The sequence below is a fragment of the Talpa europaea genome, assembly GCF_964194135.1.
Source record: "Talpa europaea genome assembly, chromosome: 2".
Lineage (NCBI taxonomy): Eukaryota > Metazoa > Chordata > Mammalia > Eulipotyphla > Talpidae > Talpa > Talpa europaea.
Genome location: NC_140068.1, coordinates 42973753 through 42999653, shown reverse-complemented (window position 1 = coordinate 42999653; position 25901 = coordinate 42973753). Strand labels below are relative to the sequence as shown.

Sequence of the window (25901 nt, the reverse complement as noted above, 5' to 3'; positions counted from 1 at the left end):
CCCTCACCACCTGTGGGTTAGGGTGTTTGCTGTTGTTATATTAAAAATATAATCGTGGGCCTCCATGGTGGTGTAAGGGGTTAAGTCAGCACTATGAAGCTATCCGCAGCCAGGGAGCTAACCCACATGGCGCAGCAGACCTCTTCTGTCTTGCCTGCTGCTCCCCTCAGCAGTATGTTTGGTCCATTCACCTGTTCTGCTCCCCACTGTCTCTGGTGAATCCTCTCATCCCCTCCCCCCACATCTTTGGTCTGCACCCCAGCTCTTATATGCATAAATAAAGTTTTTTTAAAAAGAATATAATTGGGGCCTCCCCTGGTAGCACAGGGGGTTGAGCGCAGTGCTGTGAAGCTGTCTGCAGCCTCTGCAGCGCTGGTTCAATCCCGGCCAGCTGGCAAGGGTCCCACATGGCGTGGCAGACCTCTCCTGTCTCGCCCGCTGCTCTCCTCAGCAGTGTACTTCAGTCACTCTGCCTGTTCTGTTCCCCACTCTGTCTCTGGTGAATCACCCTCCTGTGAATCTGGCCTGTACCCCGGTTCTTGTGTAAATAAATAAAAATCTTAAAAAAAAAATTAAAAGAATATAATTGTTACAAGTCACCCAGCTAGCTCAGTCGATGAGCGTATGAGACTTTTAAGAATATAATTGTTACACCATGGAATATTACTCAGCATTCAAAAAAGATAAACACATGCAATTTGCAGCAACATGGATGGCGCTGGAAGGGATCATGCTCAGCGAAATAAGCCAGAAAGAAAAAGAAAAATACCGGATGGTCTCACTCATAGCAGGAATCTAGAAAACTGAAATAAGGGACTAGGAAAATGAATAACTATAAGAAAGTGAAAATCAGAATCAACAAAAAACTATGAACCAGAGACACTCTATGGGGGGTGGGGAGTGGGGAGGGGAGGATTGGGGTCAAAATAAGGGGGTTGCAATTGTATGGGGAATATAAAAATAAAATTTATTAAAAAATTTGAAAAAAAAATATAATTGTTTCTGTATCTTGTTGAGTTATAAAATGTTCTCAGACTGGGATTTTTAGGGCCTCCCTCGTGGTGCAGCGGGTTAAGCACGGCACTATGAAGCTGTCCGCAGCCTCTGCAGCATGAGTTCTATCACTGGCCTGCCAGGGAACTACCCACATGGTGCAGCAGACCTCTCCTGACTCGCCTGCTGCTCCCCTCAGCAGTGTATTTTAGTCAGTCTGCCTGTTCTTTTCCCCGCTCTGTCTCTGGTGGGTCCTTTCACCCTCCACACCTCTGGCCTGTACCCCAATTCTTATATGCATAAATAAATCTTTTTAAAAAAAGACTGGGATTTTTAGAGACACTTATTGTGTCTGCATATAAGCAGACTTTTCTGCTTATATGCAGAAAAGGGTCTGTAACACACATCTACAATTTAGCATATAATTATGAAGATGTCACTCCTATAACTGTTGGGGTTTGGTGAATGGAGTCCTTGGGTCCCTCTGAGAACTATTTGAGCAGTTTCCCCTGCAGTGGCACATGGCAAGTTTGTGAAGGAAAAAGACGTTTACATAGACACAAATAGGCAAAGGCTGCATTTTATAGGTTTATTAGGAAAAAGAGACTCCTGCATAGACACAGGTGCGCAGAGAGCTATATTTTGAAAGAGGCAGGTTTAAGAAAGAGACACCTGCACAAACACAGGCGGGCAGTCTTGGAGCAAGAGCTGCTTTTTGCAAGGTGTATCTTTATATAGTGTTGGGGGGGCATGCAGTGCAATTCATTCCTTTGTGTAATTTTATTCCTTTATGGTCAGGTTGGGTTGGTTTTCTTTAACACATAATCCTCTCAGTCCCCACCTCAGATTCCTGGAAACTTCCATAGCTAGCGTAATGACTTGTTAATCAACCCTACCCCCTCCTCTGTTTTTTGACTCCATGAAAACTTCCACCCATAATTTTTCTGTGCTAAAGAAAGATCATAACCATGACCCTGATCAAGAAAGACAAGTCCTACATTGGAAGTGGCAGGTAACACTGTGGTTCACAGCCTGGGAGGATTTTGCCCCCTGCAGACATTAAACCTGGCACCCGGAAAGAGAGGCCAGAAATGCTGCTAAACACAGGACATTCCCCACAGCAGAGAATCAGCATCACCTGATAGTGTCCGGGTTTAGAGAGCCTTCTAGAACACAAGCTGATATGCCATCAACACCTGATTTTTAGAGACAATGCTGCCGCAGGAGGTAAAGTTTCAGGAAATGATTTGGATGCTCATGATGTCTGATAGTGTCAAAACTATTATTAATAGTAAAGCTGTATCCCACTCCACTGGTTGTTCTGGAGAAGGTGGGGGCGGGAAGGCCACCCAGAATTTCAGATGAAGGATCTGAAGTTAATAGGCCTTGCTAATGGCATCAATCAGTTTGCGTTCTTTCATTGCTGCTAAATGCTTTTAATCTTCTGTCAATTTGCACCAACCTTGGGAATCAAACACTGTACAAGTTAGTAGAAGCCAGACATGTTCTGTTTTACTATTAATTAAATCGTGAATTAATTATCATACTCTTTCCATCAGCTTGTCCTGGCCTCTTTTGCATTTGTAACTCTTTGTCTTTAATTTATTGCAGGATTTAGTCGTTCGTATTGTTTTTATTCTTGGCAACCTGACAGCGAAAAATAACCAGGCTCGCGAACAGTTTTCCAGAGAGAAAGAGAGCATCCCAACTCTGTTGTCATTATTCCATACATTCTGTGAGCTGGATCTGCATTCAGAGAAGTGTCGGGGTGAAGGTGATGTACCTCCCAGGGCACCCCTGCTGCGGGCCCAGGCCGAGGATGTGCTCATCAAACTGACCCGAGTCCTCGCCAACCTAGCAATCCACCCAGGCATCGGCCCCGCCCTGGCCGCCAACACGCACGTAGTGGGCCTGCTCCTCGCCATGCTGGGTAAGAGGGCAGCCGCCTGGCTGCCACATGGGCAGGACACGGCTCCCTGTCGTGGGAGTGGTGAAGGTTTGGTTAGTGCAGCTGGCTCATTTAACCATCCTTCTCAGCTGTGGGAAGGAAAGTATCTCTTCACAAGTGACTAGAAAGTATCCTAGATTACAAAAAGAGAAAAAAGAGGAATACAGAACATTGCTAAAGCCCACTGAATTTAATATGGGTTAACTGTATGGCATGTGAATTATATTGCTGTTTTTAAAAAATATACCAATCAAGTGATCAAAAATTGGCTAAACTCACCCCAAAATTTAAAATCCAAAATTTTCCCTGGAGCTCACCCACACAATACAGGTTTATTTATCTTTTTATTTCTCACTTTTACATTATCTACAGTGATGGCCTCCAGCCACTCAGGTCCCACTTTTCCCTTATGTATTTGTTAGCTGGGGCTACCATAACATAAGACCACAGATGCGTAGTTTAAACCACAGAAATTTATTTCTCACATTCTGGAGGCTGGGAAGTCCAAGAGGAGGGTGCTGACTGATTTGATTCTTGGTGAACATGCTCTGCTGGCCTTTCCAAAGGTTGCTCCTCACTAGTCTACATATGGCCTTTCCCCAGGGAGTGCACAGGGGAGAGAGATTGCTCTCTTCCCCTTCAATTAGGGCACCAATCCTATTGGATTAGAACTCCACCCTTATAACCTCATTTAACAAATTACCTCCTAAAAATCCTACCTCCAAATTCAATCACATTGGGAGTTAGGGCTTCAACATACGGATTTGGGGGTGGGGGTGGAGGGATAGGGTGGAGGCAGGGAGAACACAATTCAGTCCTGCCCCTTATCCACCCCCCCAAATTCATGCCCTTCTCACATGCAGAATGCATTCACTCCATCTTAACATCCCCCACCAGCCTTGACTCATTCTGTGATCTAAGATCCAAAGTCTCATTTAAGTAGCACCTAAATGAGATAAAAGGGGGACAAGAGATAAGATGTATACTGAGGCAGAATTCCTTTCCTGCTGTGAACATGTGAAACCAGACAAGTTATGTGCTTCCAAAAATGTCACAGTGGGACAGGACATTCTCATTCCAAAAGAGAAATAGGAAAAAAGGAAAGGGTAATGGATAGCAAGTAAGTCCAAGATCCAGGAAGGCAAACTCCACTAGAGCTTCAGAACCAAGAATAAACACTCCTCCTTTGGTCCATGCTTTGCTTTCTGACCCCACTGGGGCAGGGTTCTGCCTCCCCAGGCCTACCCTTCCCAGGGTCAACTGCATGGCTCCACAGGCAGCCTTGCTCCCAAGGCTTCAGAGTGGAGGCTGTCTGGCCTGTTGAAACTGAGGCAGTGGTTCTGGTGATCTTTGAATCATCTTTAGAGTCATTTTTCCCTCTTCTTGAAGAATAGTGCATGCTGTTGCCAAGTAGCCTAACACCCCATGTCCTCAATCCCAGAAGGCCAGCAGCATTACTTTCTCTTGTCCTAGCTCTGTTCCCTTAAGTTCCAATCCCAAAGCCCTTTATGGAGTGATAGCCCCACCACAGCCCTGGTGTTTTCTCCATGCCTGCACTTTCTCATTGTTTGTGGTATGGATGGACTAAGAATTTTCCAAATCTTTAAGTTCTGGTTCCTTTTTGCTTAATGTTTCCTTCTTTAGTTCATCTCCTCTCACATTTTACTATAAACTGGATGAGCCAGGCTGCTTCCTAAACACTTTGTTTAGAAATCACACCTACCCATCTAGTGTCATCCCTTGCAAGCTCTACCTTCTACAAAATAGTAGAATACAAACAAAATTCAGCCAAGTTCTTTGTCACTTTATTACAAGGATGGTCTTTCCTGCAATTTCCAATAACTTGTTCCACGTTAGCGTCCTCACCAGAATGGCCTACATGTCTATATTTCTGCCATGTTCTGCTCATGATTATTTATTATTCCCTGAAGAGATGGAGGCACTCACTCCTGCTCTCCTCTTTTCTGAGCCTTCACCAGAATCCTCCTTAATATCCATATTTCTACTATGTACCCCGAAACCACTCCAGCTCTACTCCTCACCCAGTTATAAAGCTGTGTCTACACTTTTAGCTATTTTTATAGCAGCATCCACTTCTAGAAACCAAAAATCTGTCTTAGTTTGCTTGGGCTGCCATGACAAAATAACAGATTGTGTGACTTAACACACATTTGTGGGAAACTATCACACCTGAAACCTAGATATATTGTAAAGTAATATTACCTCAATAAAATGAAAAGCCCTAGAAATTAATTTTCTTAACAATGCTGGAGGCTGTAAGCATGCGTCAGTGACTGTCATGTCAGGTCCTGGGAGGACCCTCTTCCTGGCTTGAGGCACCGCCCTCACCCCTCTACAATGTGAAAAGTCCTTCCCTTCCCGGTATGGGCTTCACCCTGATGACTTTACCTTAGTTACCTCCTAAATGCCCGATTTCCAAATGTAGCGTTAAAGATGAAGGCTTCAACATACGTGGTTTGGGGTCACAAAATTCAGCCCAAAGTCCTACCCCAGTTTCTTAACCTCATGAGCACTTCTGCCTCCCCACGTGCAAAGAAATTAACTGCCATCCTGGGCGACCTACAAAGCCACTACTTACCAGACTATGTAAAAAGAAGCCTTTGTTGTTACAGAAACAACTCTAATGGCTGAGCAAAATGATGTTTTTGGTAATCTCTGAACCATCCCCTCTTGCTATTCAATTTAAGAGCCATGTATTGATTCCTTACTGCATAACTTGAGCTGCCCTAACAAAATACCCAAACAGCATGACTTAAGCAACAGAAATCTATTTTCTCACAGTTCTATATGCTGGAAATCCAAGGCCAGGGTGCCAGCAGGGTCAGTGTCTGGAGAAGGCTCTCTTTATGGCTTGTAAATGGACTCCTTTTTATTGTCTCTTCACATGGAAGAAAGAAAAAGCACTCTCTTTTAATAAGGGAACCAGCCCTATGGGATTACAGCCCCACCCTTAGAACCTCATTTAACTTTCATCACCCCATCACAGGCCCTTGCTCCAAATTCAGTCATCTTGGGGATTAGGGCATTTGAAGGGGAACAACATTCAGTCCATGTAGGTTGGTATCTGCTTTCAAGAAACTCAGGGTTTATGATGGAGTTGTGTGAGATTTGCAGATAAGTTCATGAGTAGCTCCAGCAGCGAGGTATGTGGTGGGGAGTGGGGGTGGGGATGCATGAGGGCTAAAGGGAGGGAGCCACTTTTTTTTGGGGGGGGAGCCAGGTTTTGGTGTGTGGGCTTGTAAGTGACTTTGCCTTACCTTATTATGGAGCTTTACAGTCTGAAAAGCGCATTTGCATCTCTTGCCTCACAGCAACCACGTGAGGGTAGCTTGTTATTTTAGCCATTTTACAGTCCAGGAACCGGCTCAGTGACTTTTACAGCTTTTGGACTGTAACATCTTCCTGTTTTCTAACTATCCTTCCTTGTCTGTGGAAGATCAGTCCTTCTCTGCTCCAGGCCAGGGTTCCAAGTCTTGGCCTCAGAATCAGTCCTGGGACTCATTAAGACACTGACTCGGGGGCCTCCCCGGTGGCGCAGCGGTTGAGCGCTGGGTTGCGAAGCTGCCCGCGGCCTCTGCAGCGCGGGTTCGATACCCGGTTGCTCCCCGGCCACTGGAGGAGGGTCCCACATGGCGCGCAGACCTCTCCTGCCGCCCGCTGCTTCCCTCAGCAGTGTACTTCGGTCCTTCTGCCTGCTCTGCTCCCCGCTCTGGCTCTGGTGAATTCTCTCACCCTCCCGCGCTTCTGACTGTACCCAGTGCATGTATAAACAAAACAAACAAATAAATAAATAAAAAAAAAATGCCTCTATAAAAAAAAAATCATCTTTAAAAAAAAAAAAAAAAAAAAAGACACTGACTCGGTAGGACGGGTTTAGGGTCTTGAAATCTGCATTTCAACTCATCCCTTGCCCCAGGTGATTCTTCTCCCCCTTAAATGTTGAGATCCAGTGCTTTAGAGAACCATCTTTAGCCTCCTCTGCAGTGAGAGGCTAACAGAAACCTGAAAGCCCAGGGCCAGCTCTCATCCTGTCCTCTTGCAGACCCAATCTTTTACTGCAGCTCCCTGGGAGAGCCTGACCTCGGGCACCTGGACGGGGCACATATCATTGTGAATAGTCAAGTTGGTCAGAAAGAGAGCTATGCATGATTCATTTTCCTGCGGTTGTTAATATTCATGTATAAAGTGAAAAAAGCCCTGGTCTTATAGCTATTTTATGAGCTTAGAAATTATATTTCTACCTGGGAACTGAAGGTATAATGAATAATGTGTGTTTGACTTCCAAGAAAGTGATGCTTTGAGACAGGCGGGAGAGGCTGGGAAGCAGATTTGCCCAGACATCAGAGAGTTTGGCCCTAAGGGAGACACTGGGGCCCCGTCTGGCCCTCCCCAGGTCTTCTGGGTGGATAGGTGCTCTGCTTTGGTGATATAGGGCATTCCCACGTGAGGCCTCTAGCATACCCCCTTGAGCTTCTGGGCACTTGGGAATTGCCTATTTTTCTTCTATTCTTCGTTAACCAATGAAACTCTAATCTGGTGCTTCTCCATCTTCTTCTCACAGAAGAATCACACAGAGCTCATTAAAAAACACAAATTCTCCACTCATCCCTCAGAGGTTGTGATTGATCAACTAAGGTGGGGGGAAGAGGCCAAGAATCTGCATTTTAAAAGCTCTCTGTCTAATGCTGATGCAGGTGGTGGGAGGCCTCACTGAGAATGTGTCCTCTCTGCAGCAGTGGAGCACAGCACCATGCGAGGTTAACCCATGTCCTGGACAATCAGGAGAGCCTTTGTCTCTTCTAGCTCCTAAAAGATTTGATCTCCCACAAAAAGCTCCTAGGGGGTTAAAAGCCACCCCTGAGAGAGGATCCTCCCTCTGTCTTCCCCTCAGGTGACTCAGCTGGCCTCCAAAGCCCTCCTCAGCTCTCTGCTGGTCTCCCACCACCTAGTCTGAGGAGTGGGGGTAGATTCCACCCCGGAGGAGGAAGCCCTTTTTCCATGTTCTTGCCTCATTCTAACAGGCCCTGTAGCAGAAGCCAAGCCAAGAGCAAGGCCAGCACCGGGACTCTGATTAGAAAGGAGCAGCTGGCTGGTCTGGTTGTGCTCATTAACCTGAGGGCAAAGCAACTGCTACCCTGTTTCTGCTCAGCACTGAGCACCACTCCCCGCCCTCCCCCAAGTGCCAATGACTTCCCTGGGACTTTGTCCATCCGTCCACACTAGTCCTGCTCCCCTCACAGAGGAGTTGCTTGTACCCCAGGACTCATTTTTAAAGGCCATTCATTGCGTAGGGTCTTTTAAAATTTAAAAAAAAAAAAATGTTTCTAATAAGGACCAGCCCTCTTGGCAAATCCCCACATTCAGAGATTTGCTCAGTGGCAAGCTCCAAATTCTAGATTCTCTTTCATCCATGAGTCAGCAGCAGAGGGCTGTGTGCTTCTCTCATGCCTTGCAGGCAAATGGATGCCCCAGGCAGGTCTAATGGGCACGCAGGAGTGCTAAGTCCATGGCCTCTGCAAGATGTATTGGAAAGAGCAGGATTACAGAGTAAGACAGACCTTTATTCAGAAATCTGCTCAGTGATGTTAGACCAGGTATTTAACTTCTCTAAGCCCTGGCATTCTCACCTACAAAGTGGGATACTAGAGGCTGTGAGGGACTGAATTGTGTCCCCTCCAAATTTATACTGAAGCCCTAATCCTCAGTGTGGTGGGATCTGGATGTGGGGGCTTTGGAAAGTAATCAGGTTTAGAGGAGTTCATGAGAGTTGCCCGCCACCACAGGATCAGTGTTCTTATAAGAGACGCTGGGAGCTTGCTCTTTCTCTCTAGGATGTGAGAAACAAGAAGGCAGCCATGAAGAGTCCCCAGCCATGCTGACATTCTGAGCTTCGACTTCAAGCCTAGAAGTCCTTCAGGCCATGAGGAAGCTAATTCCTGTTGTCTAAGCCACCCAGTGTTTTGTGTGGCTAGCTGAGCTGAGATAGATGCAGCTCTACACTATTAATTAGTGTAGTGTGGGTCTAAATGCTTGTACATGCACTTACAGCATTATTAGTAGCTAATTTTTATAAGGTAAATGCATGGGAAGTGCTTGGTGTTGCATGATAGAGGCCTGATACCTGTGAGTCCACCCTCCTGCCCCAGATACCAGGCACCAAGCCTGCTGCCCAGACATGAGCTCCCACAGGAGGTGGTGACAGAAACACATAAGAGCGGCTTCTGGGCAAACTAGACTCTGCTAAAACAAGAAAAAAAAGAGATCCCCAAGTCTCATATCAGTGTGGGGACTGACACCCCCAAAGCTGTCGTCTTCCCCCTTGTCTAGTGCCAGACAGTCACAGGAGCCAGCCCCTGGGAGCTGTTATTCTGGGCGGGCCCTCTGTTCATTCAACATATATCTGCTGCTTAGCACCTATAATGGGCCATGCGCTCTTTTAAGCCCTTTACAAGTAGTTGTACATTTAAACCTCTTAACAATTCTGAAATGTAGGTGTCCTTCTCATCCCACTTTACAGTGATGGAAACTGAGGGCCAAGAAGATTATATGACTTGATCAAGGTCACCGCCAGCAGGGAGAAGATCAAGGTTCCAAATCTAGGGATGTTCTTTGGAAGGGTTCTTTTAACCTCACCTCCCTTGAAAACAGTTGAGATTATTCTACAGGGTCCCTGAGAGCCTGAGGCCACTAAGCCATTTCTGGGCTGTAGAATCCATAGCAAAGCCTAGGCTGGCTCAGTTCTTTACTCCCTCCCCATCATTTAAACTAAAAATCAGGCAATTAGGGCCTCATTTATTCTTTCTCCCTGCAAGTAGTCATTGAGTGTCTACCAGGTACTGGTCTCAAGCTGTTTGCTGTGGGTGGAGGGACTCAAGGAGAGAGAATTATGCTAGAGAATTTTAGAAACAACACAGTCCTTGCACTCAGCTCACAGCCCCCCTTCTCATTCCCCGGGGAGCTTTCGTTTCAAGGTAAAAGACCTATCCTTATCCAGTAAAGCACAGCGGGCAAGTCACCGCCAAAATGCCCCCTCCCAGGCCAAGATGCCCCCTCCTAGTCTGAGGCAGGCTTTCCCTGAGCAGGCAATGGCTGGGTGGGGAGGGGAGTGAGGGGGACAAGGGTAGTGAGGGGCAGAGGCCCCTTCACGTTGCTCCAGCTACTTCACTCTACCCAGAGTCATGGTTTTTCCTCCAATTGCCAGATCCATAGATCCAACTGCTTACCCTACATCAACCATGGATGCTCAGAACCCCTCGAGATATGGGAACCTGATTCATGACCTTTTTCCCAACTGGGCCCTCTCCTCATACCCCTCATTCAGAGGATATGATTAAGGACCATGCCATTATGCAATCCAGAGACTTAGGGACCATCCTGGGTGACTCCTTTCCCTCACCCCCCAAATCCCATGTTTACCATGTCCTATCCATTTTCTTCCCTGAATAGTTTTCCACTCTGTTCCATCTCAATGATCACCATTTGGATATTGCAGAAAATTAAAGCAGTAAAGGAGAAAATGAGGCATGGGTACTGTTTTATCTAGAGTGGTTAAGGAAAGTGCGTCCAATAATGCAGCTCCGTAACCTGAGCACCAACCTGCAGGGTGAGAGGAGTAAGTCAGGTGGCCAAGTGGAAGAGTCTAGTCTAGACAGAGGGAATAGCAGTGCAGGGGTCCTTGGGTAGGAGGTGCTGGTACCTTCACAACCAGCAAAAAACTGGTGTGGGTGGCATTGAGGGCTTAAGGATTGGAGCAGCAAATAAAGTCATGGAGGTAAAGAGGGGGCAGCCCAGGTAGGACCTGTGGGCCCAAGAGAGACCAGTGGCATTTCTTGAGTGACTTTTGTCACTTTTGTGTTGAGGACACTGAGGGAGTCAAAGACACAAGAGAGCCAGATAGGAGGGTGTGAGAGGGACAAGGTGGTAGTAGAGGATGTGAGAGGTGAGAGGTAATAAGGTTTGCATGTTTGGAAGGCAGCACTGATAGGAGCAATGGATGGATCATGACATAGGGGTCATTCTCTTGGAAGATGTGGGCCATGGAGCCACTGGGTGGATCAGGGACAGGGCTAACTAGCGGGGAAGTAGGGATGGCTCAGTTCAGTGGTGTGTGGGCATCATTGCTTCACTATAGACACAGGCCCTAGGTGAACCTGATTTTTCCAGGCCTCTTGGTTGGAGAGATTGAGTATCAAGTGTTCAAAGCCTGGCCAGCTTCCCAGCAGGAAGCATCCTGGGAAACACAGCAGCAAATGAAAAAGGCAAATGGTGCTACTGCACAGAGCTTGCTCTGGACAGTGGCTTGTCTGCTGTTTCTAAAGTTAGGATGTTGTGGGGCCTCCCTGGTGGCGCAAGGGGTTAAGACACAGCATTATGAAGCTATCCCCAACCACTGCAGCATAAGTTTGATCCCCAGCCAGGGGGGTGACCCATAGGGCACAACAGACCTCTCCTGTCTCACCTGCTGCTCCTCTCAGCAGTGTATTTCAGTTAATCTGCCTGTTCTATTCCCTACTCTGTCTCTGGTGAATCCTCTCACCATCACTTCCCACACCTCTGGTCTACACCCCAGTTCTTGTATGCATAAATAAATAAATCTTTGAAAAAAATAAATAAAGGTAGGATGTCATTATTTCTACGCCTGTGAAGGATTTTTGACATCCTTGTCCTTGCTTTATTTCAGAAAACAAGTCAATTGATGATTGTGAGGAGCTGGTGATCAACACTACAGCAACAATCAACAATTTATCTTATTACCAAGTGAAGAATTCCATGATTCAGGACAAAAAGCTGTATATTGCTGAATGTAAGATTCAGAACTCAGTGTGATAGATGCAGGTTCATTTAAGGCTTTGATTTTATTAACTAAACACAGAAATGGAGGTATGCGTATTTTCTGATTTCTGGTACAAACATCTAAATGCCTCATTGGAATATAAGAAGTTAGAAAGTGTGGAAAAGTCGCTTACAGTTTGTATGTTATTATCACTTTGAGATTTTAAGTTATCAGTATCAGTAATGTGAGGTCGTTTTCTAGTAGCCTTTAAATGAAAACTTACATTCACTGATTTCTCCGGTCACCAAACCCAGTGCTCTTAAAACTGCTCGTGAGTAACAACATGGATGGAATCCTGGAGGCTGTGCGTGTCTTTGGAAATCTCTCCCAGGACCATGACATCTGTGATTTCATTGTCCAGAAAAATGGTGAGTTAATGACACTTAGATTCATAAACACACTCTCCTTGCCAATAAACAGCTGAGCAGTTTCGGAACGTGGGTCATTACAACGTGTTACTAGTTTCTGCTTTGGGATGAGTAGTGCTTTACATTCTGTTCCGTTCACAAGTAAGGCTCTCAGCTCAGGATGCCAAGGCGGGTCACAGCAGTGTTTTTGGTGTTCTCGCCCTCGTGAGTGGCCTGCTCAGTTCCAAGGTGGCGTGTGTGTATGTGTTGAAGGGAAACAAGTAATCTGTACTTGTCATTTCTGCCCATGGGAATAGACTCAAGACATTCCCCTCCATGTGCTAGAATATCTATTACAGTACTGCTTGTAATAGAAAAAAAAAAAGTCACTAAATGTTCACCAATAGGCAAGAAGATAAATATAGAGAGTATACAAATACAAATATCTGTGGTATACTTATGAACAAAATGTTCCATAGCAATTAAAATAAATGAACTTAAGTTTCATGTGTTAACATGGGTCATCCTCCAAGGTATAAAGCAGGAGCAAAAAAGCCAGGGAGAGGATACAGAATGATGCCATTAATGTAAGCTTTAAAATATACAAAAACAATCTTAGGTGTTGTTTATGTATATGTACACAGTCAGTCATGATATAAGGTATAAATGGTATTGGGAAGAAGTTCAACATTTAACACAAAGGGAAGGGATGCCTACAGATATAAAATTGGGTAGGTAATGTTCATTTCTTAAACTGGGTGGGAGGGCAGGCACACAGTGTTTATACCAACCATACTCATTATATGTCTCAAATATTTCATGGAAGAGTAATAACTAAAAATACCTGTTTATCCAGGTTCATAATAGAAAATTTAGAATATATATATATATATATATATATATATATATATATTTAAGTGGCAGCAATACACTATCACCCATCATCTCACTACCCCAGAGATGACTTAACTTTTTGGTGTTTATTCCTGAGACTCTTAAAAACACACATATGTGTTGGCAAAAAGTGAGGCAACCTTTGTCAAACTCACTCACCCATCAGTGGGACCAAGACCAGAAGGGTTTGTCTGCCTCTCAGGTTTAGTAGAAGGAGTATATCTTATTCCCTGGCCCTCAACCCTCTGCCCAGCCCAGGTGATGGTGGGAGGAGGGGGAGACTTGAGAAAATAGGACCAACAGGGGCCTCCCTGTGGCAGAAGGGGTTGAGCACAGCACTATGAGGCTATCCGCAGCCTCTGCAGCACGAGTTCTATCCCCGGCCAGGGAGCTATCCACATGGTACAGCAGACCTCTCCTGTCTCACCCGCTGCTCCCCTCAGCAGTGTATTTCAGTCAATCCATCTGTTCCCCACTCTGTCTCTGGTGAATCCTCTCACCTCCCCCACCTCTGGCCTGTACCCTAGTTCTTGTATGCACAAATAAATACATTTAAAAAAAAAAAAAGAAAATAGGACCTACAGCTCATTTCCTAGGAGGGAGGACCACATGTTCCAGTGGTCTGAGCAAATCTTCTTTTACAAACTGAGGCCAAACTGGGAGTCTTCTGGGGAGATAGCCATAGGAGTCTACCCTCCTTCCCCTCCCCCAGGCTGTATAGTTAAAGAAAATTGCCATCAGAGATTCAGCAGAGCTCTTAAGAGAACACATGCCAAAGAGGAACATCACGCATGTGGCTGGAAGTGCAAGTCTCCTCCATGATTGCCCTGGAGAGGTGGCTGCTGCCAGGGCCAGATATTAACAGTATTTGGGCGTAGAGGGGGGCCCAGGGCAGGGAGCAGGTTCTGAAAGGAATAGACAATGGAGAACACCTGCTGGGCAGTGGTAACAGCCTTAGGAAGATGGGAAATTTGAATTTGCAAGCCCCTCCCCACATCCCCTAGGCCATTTGTCAAATAAGAGGCAGCTGGGACCCCTGAGCCTCACTCTGCACTGGTTTCTTGTTCTTCCAGTACACAAGTTCATGATTGCTTTGCTGGATGCCAAGCATCAGGATGTTTGTTTTTCGGCCTGTGGTGTTCTCCTAAATCTCACTGTGGATAAAGAAAGGCGTGTCATCCTAAAAGAAGGAGGTGGCATTAAAAAGTAAGTTATAAGGCCCGGAGTCATGAAACTCTCAGAATTCAGAGGACAGTTTTCCAGGGAGCTCGAGCCCCTCTCATCACTCCTCCAGGAGCAGAGACCTTTCAGCTTTTGGAAGCACCAAGCTAGGACACAAGAGGGCCTTAGATTCCACTGGACACTTAGAATAATTCAAGAGTAGATTATTGGCACTCTGTAGCTACTTCAGTTTCTAGCTCTGAAATTATTTAAATCACTGAATTATGTATAGTACAGATCAAATGTTACAGGAGCATAATCATCTTGCTAGAAATATAAAAATTCAAGACAGAATCTGACCTAAAACATCTCATTTTTACTTTTATTAATGCAGGTTAGTGGATTGTTTAAGAGATTTTGGTCCTACTGATTGGCAACTGGCCTGTTTGGTTTGCAAAACGTTATGGAACTTCAGTGAAAATATCACTAATGCTTCATCATGTTTTGGAGATGAAGATACAGACATGCTCCTAATTCTGCTGTCCTCATTTTTAGGTAAGTTTCCTCATTTTTAGGTAAGTTTCCTTACTGTGAGTTTTATCAGAGTGAGAAAAAAATGGATGAAATGTTGCATAAAAAGTAGCATGCATTTGGGTGGCTGTGCTTTCTATTAGCAACAAGAGCATGTTAAAGGTGATTATGATTTGGGAATATTGAATGAGACTGAATGCTGTTTACAATGGGGAGTTTCAACTTGTTGGATACTATCATGGTTTCGTCTGTGGCTTTGGGTTTTTTTTTTTGCACAGACTGCATAAATACAAGGTGTCAGCATAAATGTATTGCTGTTTACAAATATATAAATAGATATTGTTGGATGGATGGCGCTGGAAGGGATCATGCTCAGCGAAATAAGCCAGAAAGAAAAAGAAAAATACCGGATGGTCTCACTCATAGCAGGAATCTAGAAAACTTAAATAAGGGACCAGGAAAATGAATAACTACAAGAAAGTGAAAATCAAAATCAACAAAAAACTATGAACAAGAGACACTTTTTGGGGGGTGGGGGGCGGGAGGGGAGGGATTGGGGTCAGAATGGGGGGGTTGCAAATGTAAGGGGAATATAAAAATAAAATTTATTATTTAAAAAAAAATAATAAAATAAAATAAACTGCTGAGGGGAGCAGCAGATGTGACCAGAGAGGTCTATTGAGCCATGTGGGAATCTCCCTGGCTGGCTGGGAATCGAACCCACGCTGCAGAGACTGTGGGCAGCTTCACTACACTGCGCTCAACCCACTGCACCACCAGGGAGGCCTAAACTATGTTTATTGTTTTGGAGGACTTTTAATTTAGAAAATAGCTTTAAAAGTTGCTGCAAAAGGTACAATAAATCTTTTAAAAGATTTGGGAAATATTAGGGTGTCGCCCAGTCTTGCTGCGTCTCCCCAGGCACCAGAGTTTGTTTTTCATGGAACAGCGGTCAGTTTGTAAGTTCTCTTCGGAGATGAGGATTTTGAAAGACTGGGCGCCTCAGAGCTCATGGGTGCTCCTTGCGGGATTTTCACTAAGGACTAAAGCTGTGATGTGTCCAGATCCCAGGATGATGCCTGCTGTATCCTCAGCAGAATCTACAGGACATGCAGTTGGTGAGCACTGGCGCAGCAGCCTCTGAGAGGCTCATGTTTTGCATCCTGAGCCTCAGCTGCCTGGTCCACGTGCATGCTGCTTCTGTGATTCATCTTTCACCCCTTATCGCTCGGGAGCCACGCACCCACCCACACACGCGGCTCCCTGACTGGGGCTCGAACTCAGGCTGTTAAAATTGACAGCACTGAGCCTTAAACCCCTAGGCCACTGGGGATGCCTCTAGCCTGCACTGTTTCAAACCACCTATTCAGGAGCTTGAAAACTGACGCAAGAGGCGTAAGACCTGTAAAACAAGCTCCTTAAGACCACCTGTCCCGAATCAGCTATAAGGGCCCATCAACGCACTTCACTAACCCTTCATTCCTATTTCAGGATGGAAATCACAAAAACTGTGCATAACACTTTTTAGAATACTTACTGTTAGGCCTAGTTTGGGAAAGACGATCACTATGCCCCATGAAGTATTTTCAGTGAGTCTGAGACATCTCTTTAAAATACCATAACTTGAAATTTGCAAACATGAACTTTCTTTGTATACAACAATGAGTAGGGGGTATAGTCGACCAAAGGGAGGGAGCCCCGTGAACTATACTGAACCTATAACCCTAAAATATACACTGTTGTAAGCCAAGGATACTGCAATAAAAATGTAATATTAAAAAATTTTTTAAAAATTGGGAAATAATAAAAATCCTGAAAAATTCTAAAAAAAATAGATATTGTTGGTTTGAGGAAATATGGCTAAAAGCTATTCTGAATTGTTACGCTTTTAAGTAAATCTATACATTTAAGTTAGCAGCTTTGTTAATTATTGCTTGGGGAGTGTTATTGGGTCGATATCCTTGAGAGGCAGGAGATCACTGATACAAACCAAAGGAAAAAAGATAATTTCTTACATTAAAAAATCTACTTTTTGCATTTTTTTTCACCCTGAGTTAGGTTTAACAACAATGGTTTGATATTAAGTGCGTCAGCAGGTGGGTTGTGTTTTCAATAATCCTTTTCTCAAAATGGAGATGTCCTAATCATTGCCCAGCCAACTGTTGATGTTGAGTCACCAAGACCTTGTGAAAAGGCTCCATGTGATTCACTTCTGACGCTCTCTGCGGGTGGTAGTGTTAGACAAGACAATGTCTCTGAACCTGTCTTTTCATCTCTGCAATGGGAACATGATAATCCTTGTCCAGCTCCAGGATCAAACAAGCATTGGAGAGTATAATGGAAAGACCAGAGGCTTCTAACTTCCATCAGAAGTCAGACAGTTCTGAATTTAGGTCCTCATTTTATCACTTGCAAGGTTTTAACCTTGAGTTTAACCTTGTTGAATTAGTGTTTTCTCATATCTAATCTGGGAACAATTGATGATAGCATGATAGACATATAAGAGGGAGCTGATTCAGTCCTGACTCATAATAGCAAGTCCTAAAACATGGTTGTAAAAGTGCTTTGTAAATTCCAAGTTCTAATTCTAATGCTATTAAACAGCAATTCAGAGTCAGATGGTATCTGAAAGAATCAGATTTTCGAGGTTGATGTGAAATTTGCTTTTCCCAGGTAAACATAATTCTGTGTATGTAAGAATTAGGAAAAATGAGCAAAATTTGAAATCATTGAGGTTCACAGTCTGTTCTGTGAATGTTAAACTTTCTCAGGTTGCAGGGAGCAGAAATGGGTGCTCAATTTGCCTTAAATCAGTTCTCAACTACGGCAGAATAGTAGAGTCAGCTGCGGAATTAAAAACCTAGCCTGTCCTGACCCTACTTTCGGGACTCTGATCAGGAGCTCAGGAGAGGGTGAGGTTTTTCGAGAATCTGTTTAAAGGTTTCACAGGAGTCTGCTCTGCAGCCAGGACTGAGAACCTGTGCCTGCTTAATGAAGGAGCTTATGGGGAAGATGCACAGGAAGGGAGATATCAAGAAACAAATTTCTTGCCCAAAGCCTGCTGGAGAGGCACTCAGTACCTGAAAGTTCATTCCATGCACAACCAGAGTCCCTAGTAAGTCCCTCAGAGCAGGGCATTGTAGGCTCCCCCCTGCAGGACCCAGCTCTGCTCTGGTGCTGCACTTAGGGGAAAAAGTCCTGTTTCTCCTTCCCTTCTAGGCTCCTGCCTAGGTCATGGCTTCAACCACCTCAAGGCTTCTTGGTGTGTGTCTCCTCTTGGTTGGCATGCCTTTGTCCCGTTAGGGGAGATATGACTGGTTCTGTGAGTGACTCTGCTGGGGTGTGAGACTTCTGGACTTAGGCAGCAGCTGCCTTAGCCACAGGCTCTCTCTAGCTACCTTTAGCTCCTAAGTCTGGAACAATCAACCAGAAGTAGCAAAATGGTGAGGGGCCACCTGGTGTAGGCTTAGAAGGGGTGTGGGTCTGGCTGGCATCCCAGCAGGACACCAGGCAGACAATACTCCCTCCGTCAGCCTTCCCTTAGAGCCAGGAAGGGCTTATCCTTGGCTTGTCCAACCACTGTGCCTGTGCAGGTGCCGTGGCCTGACCTGCATAACCAAATGCCACCTGTTCAGGCAGGCCCTTTTCATATGTGTTTTCAAGCCTAGAGTGTAGTTATAGGAAATCTGTTCTAGAACAATCAGTCATAAACCATGTAACTTGTTCCTGCATCGCTCCAGCTGAGTCACTTTAGGGGAAGGATGTTGCCTCACATGGAACAAGATCTTGATAGACATATGAATTGACTAACAATACTGGCACCTTTAATAGTATATACTCTTAGAAGCTGTCCTCCTAAGAGCCCTTTGAGGTCATTAGTTAGGGGACAGATGAGAAAAGTAGGTGTAGGAGGGTTGAGTGACATATGATGTAGCAGAGCCAGGACTTTTCATCAGAAAATAAATGCCCGGTCCCATGTCTCTTGGCTGTCCCATAGCAGATGCAGCCTCACCCACCCAGCCAGTGGAAGGGGAGTATGGTAAGGAAAACACTGTCCATCAGGGAGCCAGGTCCCAGCATGGCACGGCCCTGATTTCCCTCGTGTCCTTGAGCTGCCCTCCTGAGCCGGGGGCACCCGGCCTCGTGGGCTGTGTGCCCTGTGCTGCTGCTTGGCTTTTCTCGCCGCTGGCAGGGTGGGAATGTCTGGACAGTTGGGCAGCATCAAGCAAAACAGCCATGTGGGTGAGAAGGTACCTGAATTGTACTTCTTTTACAAAGACAACTGAAGGACAGGCTGAGCTGTTACCTAGCAAAGCCCACGCTGAAGTGCGAGCACTGGTTTTAGAAATAATGGTGAGGCACGTGGCAAAGTAACATAAGTTTTCTAACTTTTTCTTGATGGTGACTGAAAAAAAAGAAAGTCGTGGCCCTTGACATGTTCGGGATGTTGACGATCCTTTTGGAAAGTGGCTTAAGAAGAGCGTTGTCTAAAATTTCCCGATGCGCTCCCGTCTCGTCTTACAAGCTCACTAGTGTTAAGTGGTGGCGCCTGCACACGAGTCTGCCGTGACCCTGTCTCAGGGAGGCTGCCCCTGGTGCTCCGTGGATGTGCTTTTCTACTGTGAACATGAAATCCATCTGATTATTTTATGTTCATCTCGAGGTCTGTGGACTTGAGCCAGTAGGTTGTGTAACAGGGGGAGAATGGGATTCAGGGTTCAGTTTAGAGGATTATACCCTCAAACCCACGTTAAGAGTCCTCAGGAGCTTCTGGAACATGTGAGGACTCTGCTTTATAAGAAAATTTGGCAACTATAGCCACCTGGAGCTGAGCAGCATGCTAGAAAACAGTGCAGTGAGGAGGGGAAGCTTTTATTGATGCTGCAGGATAATTATGCTATAATGGTAATTGTGTTCAAATGATCACACATGCTATTGTATTTGTTCTTTAGTCCTTTCAAATGCCTCACCTAGAACTCTGGTATTTGGAAGTGTGCTGTGCACAAAGAAACCTTAAGAATGGTTGGTTATGGGCCTCCCCTGGTGGCACAGCGGTTCAGCGCTGGGTTGTGAGGCTGCCCGGCCACCGGCGAGGGTCCCACAAAAAAAAAATGGAAGTCACAAAGAATAAAAATATCAAAATGTTACATGTAGTAAGGATAACAATTGTATTGTTATATAAATTTGTAGGTATATGTATAGGAGTCATATAATTTGCATTTCTCACTGTCAAAAAACTTGAAAGCATAGATCTAAATTTTTCTTGCATTAGCCTTTGCCACTCTTTGCAGTAAAACTTCCAAAATTTAATACTCAATGCAGCATGGCACTTTTAATGTATTTGCTGTATTTACTTTGAAAAGTCAGATTACTTTTCTCTGACTTTTCTCTAGCAATTTGACCACTCTTATTGTCTTGTCTAACCCAATATAGAATTAATAATGTCTGAGTATGGGTTAAATAAAGGCAAAGCTCAAGAAAAGTAACAGTCTTGGCAATAAGTTAAAAGACTGAAAATGTCAAAATAGATATTTGCTAACACCACCAAATAAAACCAAAGTCCTAGGCACAGGCAGAGACTGCAAAGTGCTCCAGGCAGCCGCAGCCCTAAGCAGTTTTGGGAAGAAGGGCATAAAAGAGAATTTTTTTTTAAAGAAAGTTTAATGCTCAGAAATATGAGAAAGGGTAGGCAGGAAGAAGATCTAGAAGTTTGAAGCCACTGAGTCTCACAGACTCCTCTTGTCTAGAAGTAGTTCACCAGGAAGGCTTTGAAGGCATCAAGTGCCATCTGCATTCTCCTCTCAAGTCCTGCTTATCTTGTGGGTGGGGACACCAGCTTTGCTTATTGGGGTCTCCATGGAACACCTTGCTGAAGTGTTTGTGTCTGCCCAGAACTTAGAGCTGCTTGTGAGGGAGGAGGGGAAGGTACAAACTGGGATTCCAGACGCCCTTATCTCACTCTGGGTGGTGACAAAAACACCCACAGTGCCAAAGCACACAGAGTGGACAGAAATACCCCGTGTTGAAAACATCATGTAAACAGTAAAGAAGCGTTTTATAATAGGATTTGAAGTGGCCCCATGAAAAATGTTTACAAATTATGTAAGTAGCAATATTTGTGGTCATTTTAGGACTTAGTGGTTCCCACATAAAAAGTCTGCCTTGGCCACAGACCTAGGAAGTGGTAGAGCCAATCTTCTGCTTGGCAGCCCTGTGCATTTTCCTGAAGTCCACAGGAGGGGTGAGGCCCAGTGTGAACAAAGGAAAATGTGGTAGCCATTTTTCTTCCTACTTGGGTTGTATATACTTGCATGTTCACATAACTCAGGGTACCCTTGGATTAAGAAGCAGCTTCAAGTTGTGCTTTTGGACCTTTTTTGAAAAACAAAACAAAACTTTTTCTGCATTATCAATGGATTCACTCGGGGTCCTAATACTCTTTGTAATTCTCAAGTCTCCCACTTTGCATTGTTGTTGGAGAGAGTTTGGATTAGGGGTTGTCTTTTCAAAGATGCTTGTCCAGTCTGCACTGAAGCCAGCAGTGCTGATTTTCAGCAAAGTTTACAATTCAGTTCAGTTCTTGTTACTTTTTCAGAAGGTTTCCGACTCCTTTTGTATCTGCCAACCACTGCAACAATTAACTTTTCTAATGTGCAGATAAGGAAGTAGCCTGTTACTATTTTGTTCATTCTGAGCGGCTTTGATCTGACTTGTAGATATGAATTTACATACAACCATAGGGGAATTAATTGAAATAAGAGTTCAATCTAAGATTCTTTAAAAAAAGATTATTGTTCTATATTAAAACACATAAATGTACTTATTTTAAAATATTTGTAAAGAACATTAAACAGAGCCTTTTAACCCTCAAACTTATCTGTATCATGTTGGTATTAGAGATGACCCAGAATGAGATTACCTCATGCCATCAAAAATTAGACTTTATCCAATAGGATTACATTTCCAAATAATTGCTGTATTTTAATTTTTCTAATATACAGATGAAGAGCTAGCATTGGATGGCGGTTTTGACCAAGATCTAAAAAACTATCACAAACTCCACTGGGAAACAGAATTCAAACCTGTGGCACAGCAGCTTCTAAACCGAATTCAAAGTCATCACACCTTCCTGGAACCTCTGCCTATTCCTTCTTTCTAACACCATGCAGGTTAACAACAGAAACAGGAAGTTAGGTCTCCTTCTTTCTTAAGACATGGTAATAAACATGAACTCTTTTTCAGTGTTACCAAATACTGAAAGTTTTTCAGGTACTGATTTAGTAAATAGTCTAATCATTTTAAAAGAAACAAGCATTTCTTCTTGCTAGGTATTATAGAGAAAATGAATATACATGTACTTTCTGCTATGAGAAATGTAAGATAAAATGAAAATATATGCATGGTTTTTCTAAGTCAATGACTTTTTCTTCTGTTCTCTATGAGTCATTTAGTTATAGTCTTCAGATCCTGATTTAACAATTGTGAAATTTAAGTGCTTGTCTGTTCAGCAGTTAAATGAGCTGTGCAATGAAGATAATTGGATTTGCATATAGAAAGAAGGGTGGTCAATACTATTAGGAATGTGGTACCTCGTAAGCATCCTACTGCTTCTCTACTACAGCTAATAATAATCTTCTGATGCAGTATCAGTACTTTCCTGCTTCTGCTATCAAGGGGAGGAGTAAACAGAAGACTGTTTCAGACCATCTAATCTTTATTCAGTAAATAAAACAGGTGAGTCAGTCATTTGAAATGACTGACTAGGCTAGATGTCCTTCTGATGGTGACTTTGACCATCAGGGAGGTTCTAGGAAGCTCTAAAAAGGTGTAGGCAGAGGTCCAGATCTCTGTTTGAATCCCAGCCCCCCTGTTTGAGCCTTAAACAAGTAACTTAATTTCTTTTGCTTAAACTAAAAATGGGCATAATACCTGTTAGTGTTTAGTTTAGGGGAGAAAACCTTGAGCTATGCAATGGGCAAATTGCTCAGTACAATGTCTGATATGCAGTAGGTACTCAATAAATTATGTCACATTGTGGATGGTAATTTGTTAGTTTGCTATCTTTGTGGGCTAAGTTTGGCCTATGAGTAAATGGTGAGAACCAAAGAAATTGCCATTACTTTTGTTATTCTAGTCTAGCCAAATAAAGATTTGGATATAAAGATAATTTTTCTGCTCTGCTTGGAAAAAATATGTTTTTTATATTATATTATTTTATATTATCTCTCACCTTACAAAATATCAAGACTAATGGGATGAGGGCAGGCATTCCAGACTGGATTGCCCCTGCCCAAACCTATTAGAAAAAATGTAACTCTCTGGAATAAATAAATTTTTAGGGATGGTTAGGGCTCAGGAAAATTCTCTAGGGCACTAGCCTTGTTAGAGTCCATCATCCACAACAATATGCTAGTAGAGTCCACTTTAAGTCAGAGGGATTAATCACTTAAACATGTAAGGATATAAATCTTTATCCGTAGTAGGCTACATTGTTCTACTGTCAATGAAAAAATGAAGTCATCACATCCCCCCCCAAAATAGCATCCTCAGTATTTATAACTAATAAAGCATGATGGAATACCATTATACCTGTTCTCCATACTAAACTCCTCCTCAGACTGATGTGCAAGTGGGACCATTTGCAACCATCTACCTGCCTTAAAAAAAAAAAAATGACAAATGTCATATGGCAAAAAAACAAACATAAAATTCATCATCTTTTTAATCATATAGTTCAGTAGTGCTGCCTATATTCACATTGTTTGGCAACTGATCTCTAAAACTTTTCATCTTGCAAAGCTGAAGCTCTTTATCTACTAAACAATTCTCCATTTTCCTCTCCCTAGCAACTACCATCCTACTTTCTGTTTCTATGAATTTAACTAGTTTAGATCCCTCATGTAAGTGGAATCATTCTGTACATGTCTTTTTGCAATTGGCTTATTTCATGGAGTATAATGTCCTCAACATTGTAGCTTGTGACTGGATTTCCTTCCTTTTTAAGACTGAATAATATCTATATGTAAATACCACATTTTAATTTATCAGTGCATATTTGTTTCTTCTACCTCATGGCTTTCTAAATAATGCTGCTATCAAAATGGGTGTGTAAATATCTTGAGATCTGCTTTAAATTCTTTTGGATGTGTAACAAATGAAATAACTAGATCATATAGGGAAAAAACAGAGTTTATATAGGATATGTTGCTCTGAGGTCTCAGACATCCAGGGGGGATCTTGGAACATACCCCCTGAGGTTAAAAGGGGACTATTATTCTGGATAGTAACCCCTTATTCCATAAATTATTTACAGATGTTGTCTCCTATTTCATAGATTGTCTTTCCACTCTGTTGATTGCTTCCTTTGCACAGGAGTTTTTAAGTTTGATGTAGTTCCATATGTCTTTTCCTTTTGCCTTTACTTTTGGTATTACTTCCAAGAAATCACCAAACCGAACGTCCTGAACCTTTCCTCTGATGCTTTCTTCTAATTTTATCCTTTTAATTTTTTTTTAAGATTTATTCATTTATACAAGCACTGGGTACAGTCAGAAGCGCGGGAGGGTGAGAGACTTCACCAGAGCCAGAGTGGGGAGCAGAGCAGGCAGAAGGACCGAAGTACACTGCTGAGGGGAGCAGCGGGCGGCAGGAGAGGTCTGCACACCTTGTGGGACCCCCGCTGGTGGCCGGGGATCGAACCAGCGATGCAGAGGCTGTGGGCAGCTTCGCAGCCCAGCGCTCAACTGCTGCACCACCAGGGGAGGCTCTTTATCCTTTTAACTATTAACACTTGATTTTTTTTTTTTTTTTAAATCCATTTTAGTTAATTTGTGTATGGTATAAGATAAAGTTCTAACTTCATTCTTTTGAATATGGTTATCCTGCTTTCCCAGTATCACTGTTGAACTAACTGTCCTTTCCTCATTGCAAGGTCCTGGCACCCCTGTCAAAGATGATTTGACCATATGTGGGAAGATTCATTTCTGGACTTTCTGTTATAGTCCATTGGCTGCCCATGCCAGTACCATGCCATCACAGAATGTTGATTATTTCTTCATAATATGTCTTGAAATTAGGACACGTGAGACCTCCAGCTTTGTTCTTTTTTCAAGATTATTTTGATTGTTTGATTCACAAGGCCTTTGAGAGGCCTTGTGAATTTTAGAATCAAATTTTCTATTTCTGCAAAAAATGAAATTAGGGGGCCTCCCTAGTGGCGCAAGGGGTTAAGACGCAACCTATGAAACTGTCTGCAGCCACTGCAGCACGAGTTCAATCCCCCAGCCTGTCAGGGAGCAACCCATATGGCGCAGCAGACCTCTGCTGACTCTCCCTCGCCCGCTGCTCCCCTCAGCAGTGTACTTCAGTCAATCTGCCTGTTCTGTTCCCCACTCTGTCTCTGGTGAATCCTCTGACCCCTCGCACCTCTGGCCTGTACCCCAGCTCTTGTATGCATAAATAAATAAATCTCTTAAAAAAATGAAATTAGGATTTTGACAGATAGGTTGCTTTAGGGTGTATTGACATTAACAACATGAAGTCTTCTAATTCACGAGCACAGGAGGTCTTTCCATTTATTTATGCCGTCTTTATAATTTCTTACAACAAAATTTCATAGTTTTCAGTGTATAAGGTTTTCATCTTTTTGGTTAAATTTATACCTAAGTGCTTTAATATATGGTTTGTTGTTGTTTTCGGTGTGATTGGAAATGGAATTGTTAAATTTCTTTTAAGATTAATAATTTTTAATGTGTAGAAATTAACTGATTTGTTTGAAGTAATATTGCAATATGTTTTGGGTATGCATCATTGAAAATCAGCATGTGTACTAGATTAAGTTCACCACGAAAATTACAATTATATTCTTCACCCCTTTTATCCCTCCTGATTTACTCATTCTTCCCCTTTCCCTTCTGATACATACTAATTGGCCTTAAAGTTTAAAAGTTTGTTTTATTCATCTGTTTGTTTTCTTGATATGGCATGCAATTTCATTTCCAATCACACCAAAAACAGCAACAACAAACCATACATTAAAGCACTTAGGGAGGGCCTCCCCAGTGGCGCAGCGGTTGAGCGCTGGGTTGCGAAGCTGCCCGCAGCCTCCGCGGCGCCGGTTCGATCCCCGGCTGCTCCCCGGCCACTGGAGGAGGGTCCTGCACGGCACGCAGAC

The 25901-nt window shown here is 43.6% G+C and overlaps 1 protein-coding gene across 2 annotated transcripts in view; it reads left to right on the top strand.

Moving 5' to 3' along the window:
* The window catches only part of ARMC2 (armadillo repeat containing 2), a gene marked incomplete at its 3' end in the record, with an annotated part of 101558 nt that extends 79671 nt beyond the window's left edge, over positions 1 to 21887 (top strand). For both annotated transcript variants that reach the window (XM_084228585.1, XM_084228584.1), the window contains 6 exons: positions 2605 to 2923; positions 11643 to 11765; positions 12050 to 12163; positions 14110 to 14242; positions 14592 to 14752; positions 21730 to 21887. In XM_084228585.1, the coding sequence (XP_084084711.1) occupies positions 2605 to 2923; positions 11643 to 11765; positions 12050 to 12163; positions 14110 to 14242; positions 14592 to 14752; positions 21730 to 21887 (1008 nt within the window). The remainder of the gene's footprint in view (positions 1 to 2604; positions 2924 to 11642; positions 11766 to 12049; positions 12164 to 14109; positions 14243 to 14591; positions 14753 to 21729) is intronic.
* Positions 21888 to 25901: the final 4014 nt, after the last annotated feature.